We start from the raw sequence: 9,608 nt of genomic DNA, 5'->3' as shown, positions 1-9,608 counted from the left end.
CATCATGGTGCCATTCTTTGCCTTAGGATATGGCTTTGGAATTCTCAGGGCAAAGAGACTTTTTAGGTCCTTGATGTTAAGAGGAATTATTGACAAGATGGAAATCCTCTTAATCATGTCGCTGGACACTTCAAAAGGTGGTACACGTCCTATTGCTCAAGCAGATGGCTCCACCCACTGGCTAGTTTGTGGATTGACAGACAGTTAGCACAGATGACATGGACAATAAACCTGATTGAGACAAGTGGGATTTGTTTTTATTAATTATTATTATTATTATTATTCAGTGTCTAAAACCTCTAAGATTTTTGTTTCTGAGCACCTGCTTAATTCAAGACAAGATACTACTGAGCAGAGAATAAAATTCTTCAAGTGATTCAGGTTTCTAGGATGAACCCGAAGCCTTTATTCACCTTGTCTCTTTCTTTACTATGCTAGAATGGTTGAGCAACATCTCCTTCTACCTTGGTGGCTGCCCTGTTTCCCTCCTGCAGACTACATTGATGTGGGAGTAAGGTCTAGGTCCGTGGTCCCCAACACGGTGCCCGCGGGCGCCATGGCGCCCACGGGGGCATTTTCATGCGCCCGCCAGGTGCTCGGGGCTGGCCTGGCACCGGGCGCATGGCAGGGGGAGCGCCGGCCCTGGGCGCGTGGCGCATGGTCGGGGGAGCGCCGGCCCCGGGCGCGCGGCGCATGGCAGGGGGAGCGCCGGCCTCGGGCGCGCGGCGCTGGCGGGGGGGGCGCCGGCCCCGGGCATGCAGCTATGGGGGGGGCCGCCCCCGGGCATGCGGCTATGAGGGGCCACCCCCGGGGCGCAAGTGTCCCCGCCCTCTGGCGCCCGGCGGGCGAACGGCCACGCTCCCTGGCGCCCGACAACCTTGAAAGGTTGGGGACCACTGGTCTAGGTCATTGAGACATATTAGAGTAGCAGACAAGTTTTTAAAAATCAGGCCCTTGACAGCCTCATACATATTTGACTGTGAACATTGTATATGACCGCAACTTCTGCTTCTGTTTTTCACCATCTGGAACATTCTTCCTTGAAGGTCTCCTAGAAGAGTGCAAAAATGGCGTGGCAGTTTTCTCCGGACTTAATATAGGACCTGGGGATGTTGCATTTTAGTAGAGTACAGAGATTTTGTTCCAGCCATTTATTCAAGTGTTTAAGTTACAAATGCCAAGAAAACACAGGCGGAAACAAGCCCAAAGAGTTTTAAACATCCCATGGAAAGGGCACAGTTAGAGCAACCTGCACAAGGGGGGAACTGGGCTTCTGACACCTGTGCTTGTGCATGATGGGTGTGACAATGTAAACACTCCTGGAGCACAATTCGAATTATGAGCCTGCCTCTCTCCAGCCCTCCCCCCATCACGTGACCCTTAGAGTCGCTTCAGCTGCCATGTTGCAATAACCTCCAGGGGGAGGAGGAAGGAGTGACAGGGGCTCTCTACCCTGCCCTGAGACCAACTCTATTGTCTTGGGGAAAGGCCGTCACGCAGCCATCCAATCAGAAACACGAGATGCCCCAAGGGAGCCAATCAAGACGGGAGGATGGGTCTGCGTCACGCAGGCGGAATGTCCCGGATGTGGGTAGGCGGGGACTCAGCCCCGGGAGCCAATAGGGAGAGCGCGTGGCGGCCCCCAGGCGGCAAGAGGGCAGCGCACGTTGCGTCGCGGCGGCCAATGGGAGCGGAGGACGCTGAGGTACACGGCAAGGTGAGCGGCCGGGGGCGGGGCGTGTTCTCCGGGCTCACAAGCTGCTGCAGCTCCCGGCCTGAGCTCGAGCGGGGTCACGCGCCGCAGGTGACCCCCCCCCCGGGCCTGACCCGTCAGGGCGACCGCCCTCCCCCCCCCGGCCTTGGCCGCTGGGTGGAGGGGGTCGGCGGGGGGAGGGGGGGGCCTGAAGTAACTGAGTGGGGAAGGTACAAGCGCCCAATGGGGGCAGTTTAGAGGGGGACAGAAATGGGGGCCCTTGAGGGGGAGGGGCAGAAATGGGGGGAGGGGGCAGAAGTGGGGGCAGTTGGGGGGGCACTTGAGGGGGCAGTTGCAGGGGAGGCAGAAAGGGGGTTGGGGCAAGTATGGGGAGGGGGTAACATCCCTTCACTGGTTTATTGCTCTCTTCCTCCCTTATTACGATGTGCCTTGACTACGGCAATAGGGGTATTTTCGAAATGCAGCGGCTAACAAAACTGTTATAAAAATTGGTGTTGGCAGGGAAAGCTCTGTACGTTGCTCTCTCGGAGAGGTGAAACTTCCTTCTCTCCTCCTCCCCCCACAAGACTTTGCCTCTGCCTGCGAACATGTTAATACTCAACATGTCCTGTCCCTGCTGGAGCTTTTAAATGTACTCACTTTAAAACTCTTCTGAACTCGTCCAGCTGTTAGTTTATCCTTGGCTTTCCACAGCTGGAGGTCACTGTCTCATTCATGGTGCTCCATCTGTCTGGTTCTCGTTTGTGAGGGACTTACTCAACCCTTCTGTCAGTGTCCATCTAAAGCCAGCCGTTTAGTTTAGTTTTATGATTGAAACTTGGCAAAACTCTTTTGTGAGCCTGTGTCTAAAGGACCCTAAGTAAAACTGTAACAGACTTCAGGAGAGAGTGAGACTGAGTGGTAACTGAAGGGTGAATCAAGAGAAAGAAGTGGGATAAGGCACAGCAGCTAAAGGAAAATTGCATGTAGTTTTCCTGGGGAGTTCATGTTACCCTGATGTGCATTCTACTGTAAAGAGTAACATGGGTTTGGGTGTGTGCTGTTCCTTCTCAATGTGCTTTTGCTTTCTTCTTGCTAGATCGATCAAAATGCAGACCCCTGTGGCTCTCCTTGCTTCTCCAGCTCTGGTAAGTAGCTTTTTGTTTGAGGAGGAATAATGCCAAGAGTTGGGGGATGCAGCTACCATGGAGAATGAAAGCATTTCTGTTTAGAGCTGTTCAAAATTCTATCCCAGACACCTTTCTACTTGGGATACGTTACGGTCGATAACTGTCACTCCAGATTCCTTGACTGGAGGAAACAAGGTCATGTCTTAGTTTCAGTAGGGTTGCATTGTTAAGCAAGTGCAGAGCCTGAGAAGATACTCTAAGTGTACTTCCGCCTCCACTCTAGACAAGTTTCCTTTCTAGTTATAAATTCCTCAAAGTTTACAGTACTGGTCTAAAACTAAAATATAGTGTTATTAATTATACTTCAGTAGCATCTTGTCCTTAGATTCTAGATTAACTAGCTTGAGTCCCTGAGAAAATTAGAAAGTAAAAATGGCAGTGGAGTTAAGGGCAACTCTTAATTTCTTGCACAAGCTGTTCAAAGACCCCCAACGTATGACTGTGTTTCATGGCACTGTAAACTGCCTTCAACTCTAAGGAATGTGAAGCTGTCCCATTGCGGCTAAAACGAATTCTTTCTTTCACTTCAGTTCCGCTGCTGTTCTAGGGCTCTGACAAGGCCCGTTTCCATATCTGTACTGAGCAGGCCTGAGATTCAGACTGTCCAGGTAAGACTAAAGAAAATTACTCCTAGCTGTTGTAATTTGGTCTCTGTTCCTAACATATTTGGATGCAATTTCTTTGTTGTGGTCAGCTCTGGCACTCCTCTCTAGCCAGGTGCATGTGGGTTTGCAGTGAAATACTCTTTGTCTTCAGTGCCTGGGTCAGGTTACCAGCTCAAATTGCTGGTGACTCTGTACAGAGATGGAGGGGGGCAAGCAGCCTTTACTTTAATGGAATGGCTAGAGATTGTACTAGGAGTTGGAGTATTGCCCTACCAGGTTGCTAGAGTAGACTCACAGCTGGGCAAAGTTTGGATGCCCTTGCTCTACCTAGAACAGAGGATAACTGTAGATGGACATTGAATACCCATATTAAATGTTCAACTAAAACCATACCACTATTTGACTTCTCTCTGCAGCCCTCTGGTGTTTCCCATCTACAGCTGGCTCACCGAGAGTTCCAAACGAGCACTACGTCTAGGGATATTGATACTGCTGCTAAGTTCATTGGTGCGGGTGCTGCCACAGTTGGGGTGGCTGGTTCAGGAGCAGGTATCGGAACTGTGTTTGGCAGCTTGATCATTGGCTATGCCAGGTAAGCAAGACTCTGGCTTCAACTTTACTTCCCTGTTCCAGCAATCAGTGTTGTAGACTGAGTGTTTACAAAGAGAGCCTTAGATGTTACTTATTGTGTGTGTGTGTGGTGGTGGGGAATGTTGAGACTGACCATAGCAAACAGAAAAGTGGGAGGGGAGTAAGGAAGTGAATTTAGAACTATAGTGTTCCAAACCCCAAGGAACTGCTTATAACGAGGATCTTGCATTTTCATAGCGTCTTTCATCTGTATATATACTTCAAACATAAATGCAATTGCCAGTTAATACATGGTAAGGAATAATTTTATCTACTAGCAAAATGAAGGCACCTCTGCAATAAAAAGTGACCGACTTATACAGCTAAACAGCTACACCACATAATTTAAGATAGGATGTAAAAAATACCAATAACTTCCTCGCTCTTTCATGTTTACAATAACTCAGTAAAATGTCTCTGCTGCTGCCTGATAAAATCATACCATGGAGATCAGCTTTCGGAGGCTTAGTGGATTGCATACAGAGAGGCTAAGAAGCTGGAGGAATGCTTGAACTACATTGGGCTTTCACTCACTTCATTCTCTTCAACTTAATGCATGTGTGTTCTGAGCATCCCAATGCCACATCCACATCCATCCGTATCCACTGTTCTATGGTCTCCTGCCTTCAGGAGGCATAACTTTACTACTGAATCCAGTGGCTTATGAGAGTTCCTTGTGGAACAGATTTGTGTTTTCTCACTCAGGGATCTATTTTTAATGTGTCCCCTACAGGAATCCCTCTCTCAAGCAGCAGCTCTTCTCCTACGCCATCCTGGGCTTTGCTCTGTCTGAGGCCATGGGGCTCTTCTGTTTGATGGTGGCATTCCTCATCCTGTTTGCTATGTGACAGCCTCTGGGCCAGCTCCTGGCTTCCGTCACTCGGTGTCCTGTCCGGTTTGAGTCTGCCTCCTTCACCAGAGCGTTCCAGATTTACAATTAAAAGTTTTTCTCCTAATCAACTAGTTTCAGACTCCTCCTTTCTCACATTCCATATTGCTAAGTGCCAACACCTGGGATTTCCATATTGCTACGTGCCAACACCTGGGATCTTCTGTGGCATGCTGATTAAAAAAAAAAAAATCTTGTAAGATTTTTTTTTTAAGATTGGCCCAACAAGGTAAACATGGGAATCTGGAGAGATGGTAACTACTGTAAATAAAGTAGCAAAATGAATAAAGATGGCTGGTTGCCACTAAGTGACTTGATTCTACAGCTTTTACCACTGTAATCGCTTGAGGGAAGGGCCACTGGTGTTGATCACGTTCACACATACACTGGTCTTACCCTCAGAATCTTAAACAGATGATTTGTGTATGACTACACTGCACAGCTATTTTGAAATAAGCTATTCAAAATAGCTATTCCAAAATAGCTTATTTGGAAATAGCACATCTACTCGGCAGGGAAACCTCAAAATTAGTCGGAGATAGCACATCTACATTAGGGAAACCTATCTTGATTTAGAGTCCCAGGATAGGAACTAGGGAGGAATACCTTAGAACGGCCCTCATGAGGGGCTATTTCTAAATAGCTTTTTCAAAATAAGGTGTGTGTGTGTAGATGCTCCACTGCTGCTATTTCAGAATAGGCGTTATTCCTCATAGAATGAGTTTTACAGATTTTGGAATAAGCCGTCCGTTATTTTGAAATAATGGAATGGGTGTGTAGACGCTCACATTCTTGTTTTCAAGATAACTAGCATTAACACGTTGCCATATTACAGCAGATAACTGCTTAAACTGACATGAGACAACACCATTTCCTTGTATCCGGATCTTCACTGTGGTGCCTCTTCTAGGCTACATTTGAAACCCGGTACCTAGAGGGTGTCAGCAGGAGAATTTGAGCATATGTTAGTAGACTTGAATGTGGATATATAAGATATCCTCCATCATTGATACATCACTCGTGTGGCTGGAACGTCTAACTTTCTTTTAGAGAAATGGGATCTGAAGTCTGGGTTTAAAACAGAGGTCATCAACCCACCTTCCCTGGCTCTTTGCGTCTGGCAAGCTCTTCAAATGTAATGTATCAATGAAGCTTATAAGATGAAGTTTAATATTCACACATGGAGACATGAATTTTACTTCCTGAGCAACTGTGCCTGACACTTATAACAGATTGGAACATACCATGGAGAAAAGCACCAAGAGTAACATTTTCTAAATCAACTCTTAACTTCCTCTGGCATCTTAGTGGTACAAAAATTATGTGCTTAATAAAAGCAGGTTGTCACAACTCTACAGAAAGCATACCTGGTTCTCAGTTTCAGATAATTTAATTCTGCAATCCCTGTTACAAAATTAAAGCCCTGTTTAAAACTAGTTGTGACCTTTCTGACTATATGAACTTTAAAATGGATTGTACTAATAAGTAGGGTGCTTTCTCATTACTCTTGCCTATCAGAGTAGGCAAACAGTAGGAAGGAGCCAAGCAATCCTAAAACACCTGCGTAAGTACTAAGAACCATCCATGGTGGAAAATTGGTGGGCAAATCATATAAATGAAAAGACCATGCATGCTGTTTTAAGTATGGTGATTCTGTGCCTGAGTGTGTTAGCTGGTTTGGGGGCATTCCCTTGCATGGTTGGCACTGTTTTGTGACATGCTCATGCGGTACTGTAGCGAAGACTGCAGTTGTGTGTTGAACTAAGTGAGTTAAAACTCAGTATGGGGAGCCTTGTTCTGTAGTTACTAGGCTTGTGTTGGACCGGCATCTGTCTTCCTTTCTGAAGAAAGTGATAATGCTGGCAGGGAGTATTTGTGTGGTGAGAGGAGGAATCTTGGCCAAATAACCTGTGAAATCCTGATAGAGGGAAAGGATTTGGAAGGAATGTAACTTGTCCTGAGCCGGGTGGTGGTTGTGGACTGTTCTGAGGGGCTACGTCTAGACTGGCATGATTTTCCGGAAATGCTTTTAATGGAAAAGTTTTCTGTTAAAAGCATTTTCGGAAAAGAGCATCTAGATTGGCACGGACGCTTTTCCGCAAAAGCACTTTTTGCAGAAAAGCGTCCGTGCCAATCTAGACGCGTTTTTCTGCCAAAAAAAAAAAAAAGCCCCGCTCGCTATTTTCGCGATCGGGGCTTTTTTGCGGAAAACAAATCTCAGCTGTCTACACTGGCCCTTTTGCACAAAACTTTTGCGCAAAAGGGACTTTTGCCCGAACGGGAGCAGCATAGTATTTCCGCAAAAAGCACTGATTTCTTACAGTAGGAAGTCAGTGCTTTTGCGGTAATTCAAGCGGCCAGTGTAGACAGCTGGCAAGTTTTTCTGGAAAAGCGGCTGATTTTCTGGGAAAAACTGGCCAGTCTAGACACAGCCAGGATGTACATAGTCCTGCTGGAGGGGTTTACTGTAGGTTGAGTAAGGTCAACTACTTTTGAAAAGACTGAGACCCAGCTCCCTAAGGTGCCTCAGTCTGGGCCGGACAGGTTTGTTTATAGGTGTTTCTGAACAACCTTGACTTGCCTCATTCAAGGCTGGTCTTAAGCATAAATAAAAGCAGTGGCCATGTAGGACTCCTCCAGTAGCAGCTCCCTCTTCCTCTCTGGTAGCAGGAAAGGTGGGAGTGGCACAACACTTCCATGGAGTGTAGAGAGGGGACTTGTAGTTGGGGTGTCTCACATCCCCGACTGGGCTAAAGCTTGTAAGGGAGCCCCTCTTCCTGGCAATTTGTTTTGGGGTCTGCATGTGATTGGGGGGGCGAACACCATATCTTCCCCAGGTTTGTGACTCACTCCCATGCTAGGCAGCTATCTCTGTGAAAGGGGTGCGGTTCAGCACAGACCCCTCTCATCAGATCCTTTTTGTGGCTAGCTTAGCTCCAAGGTGCCTCTCTCACTCCCCATTTGTTGTATAGGGAGCCTGGATGCCTAACTCAGGCTTTGCAGATGGCAGTGCTGTTCCTGTGATTTTTTTTTTCTGGGTGTTTAAAAGTTAGGCATTGTGATGCTGAACATCATGGCTGGTATGTCCCTGTGTGGGTCCCACCTCTTCAGCATATTGCTTGAGGAGCCCAGGGCCTTAAGTCAATGGGAATGAAGATTGCTTGCTATGGAGAGCTCACTTCTTGGCTTTCTATTCTAACACTGCCCCCAAAGGACACATGGATCACTGCAGTATATGCTGTAACAGTGTGTGCATGAAATGGCAGTTTCCTCAGAATGTGGTTCTGTCAGAAGGCTGAAACTCAGAAGGGACCATCTTTGGGTGATGCTTGCATTGATCGCTGTGTAGTTGTAGCTGTGTGGGTCCCAGGATATTCAGGAGACTGGATGGGTGAGGTAATACATTTTATTGGCTCAACACCTCTTCATGAAAGAGGCAAGCTTTTGTTTGTGTTACTTACATCTTCCCAATGATGCCTGCTTTACAGGCTTTATGTAGAATCCATGTATAAGGATGGACCTTAACCCCAGAAAGTGGTTCACTGGGGCCCCTTCATGCTTATGTCTACTCTGAAGCAAATTAGCTAGTTGAATGAAAGGCCATATACATCAGGATCTTAGCACAAAACCCTGCCCAGCTTTAGTAGCCAGTTACAATGAAACAACATGGGGTCAGATACCTGTTTTATCTGCCTCTTCCAATGGGAGGGGGAGGGGAGAGAGATCCTTGTCAGTTGATTAGACTGATATTTTCCCATTTGTAATTTAAATGTCAAAACTACACTTAGAACTAGGTATGAGGAATAGCTGTAGGAAAACTGGATTCCACGAGTGGATAACCTAGAAGAGAGGTTTTCTGTGGCAAATGGTCACAAATCCTAAAGCTACAACATACATAAAAACACAGCAGAAGTACTTTCATCTTAAACTGTTGTGCATCCCCTGCTCTGGGGTGACCCCAACGATGACCCTTTGATCTATACTAGCAGAGACTCAAGGACAGGTGAGTCTGCCTAACTCTGTCTTCCAAAATATGAATCCCAGCTCCTGGTTGAGAGCCTCTTTCCTTTTTTTCCTATGCTGAGGGTGTTTCAGGGATTGGTGGAGGGTGAGGGGGAAGAGGTCTCTTTCCCCCTCTTTCACTGTTGATATTTGTACGGATCTTTCTAACCTGTGTATTTTCTATGATTTTTTTTATTATTATTTAAGGTCACCCTCCTCTCCTCCACCCTTCCCTACTGGTATAATTTGTAAATAAAAGGCTTACGGGTATGTTAAAGCAGGGATTGCTGGGTGGTGTAATCTCTGTGGGTTGCTCCTTCCTGGTAGAGAGATGAGTAAGTGCAGACTGCACCTTGCCCTTTCCTAGCTTTTGTGACAAATCAATCTGAAATGATTACATTTCACTCTTCCTGGCAGAGCTCTCCTTTGCACTTACGGGTGGCTAGCAACTTGTCTATTATTCTAGGCAGCTGGTTTTCCTTTCTGTGCCCTCAGAAAAAGTGACCTTGAAGAGGAATTTGTTAGTCAATTGTGACTTTGTAGTATTGTTATCGCCTTTTGACCTAAGTGCTTAGCCAAAATTTGGAATCCTATAAAGT

At 46.6% G+C, this 9,608-nt stretch overlaps 1 protein-coding gene across 3 annotated transcripts; it reads left to right on the top strand.

Annotated features, from left to right (window-relative positions):
• The first annotated feature begins 1,626 nt into the window (after positions 1–1,626).
• ATP5MC1 (ATP synthase membrane subunit c locus 1) lies at positions 1,627–5,074 on the top strand. 3 transcript variants are annotated; one of them, XM_075911365.2, is made up of 5 exons: positions 1,627–1,717; positions 2,793–2,841; positions 3,414–3,491; positions 3,905–4,080; positions 4,852–5,074. In XM_075911365.2, the coding sequence occupies exons 2-5, from the start codon at positions 2,803–2,805 to the stop codon at positions 4,964–4,966; spliced, it is 408 nt and encodes a 135-aa protein (XP_075767480.2). In that variant the 5' UTR covers positions 1,627–1,717; positions 2,793–2,802; the 3' UTR covers positions 4,967–5,074. The 3 variants fall into 3 exon arrangements, with proteins under 3 accessions (XP_075767480.2, XP_089630128.1, XP_089630129.1); XM_089774002.1 differs by having other exon boundaries at positions 1,688–1,804; XM_089774003.1 differs by lacking the exon at positions 1,627–1,717 and adding an exon at positions 1,899–1,923.
• Positions 5,075–9,608: the final 4,534 nt, after the last annotated feature.

Source organism: Pelodiscus sinensis, chromosome 29, assembly GCF_052426305.1.
Source record: "Pelodiscus sinensis isolate ZL-2025 chromosome 29, ASM5242630v1, whole genome shotgun sequence".
In the NCBI taxonomy this organism is placed as follows: Eukaryota; Metazoa; Chordata; order Testudines; family Trionychidae; genus Pelodiscus; species Pelodiscus sinensis.
The sequence above is the reverse complement of the archived record's forward strand: the minus strand, read 5'-3'. Positions and strand labels throughout refer to the sequence as shown.

What these genes read in the sequence shown, in the direction of transcription:
- ATP5MC1 (XM_075911365.2), top strand. Translation starts at nt 2,803, where the DNA reads ATGCAGACCCCTGTGGCTCTCCTTGCTTCTCCAGCTCTG. An exon ending in CTGAGATTCAGACTGTCCAG is followed by an intron (nt 3,492 to 3,904) that starts GTAAGACTAAAG and finishes TTCTCTCTGCAG; the next exon opens with CCCTCTGGTGTTTCCCATCT. An exon ending in TTGATCATTGGCTATGCCAG is followed by an intron (nt 4,081 to 4,851) that starts GTAAGCAAGACT and finishes TGTCCCCTACAG; the next exon opens with GAATCCCTCTCTCAAGCAGC.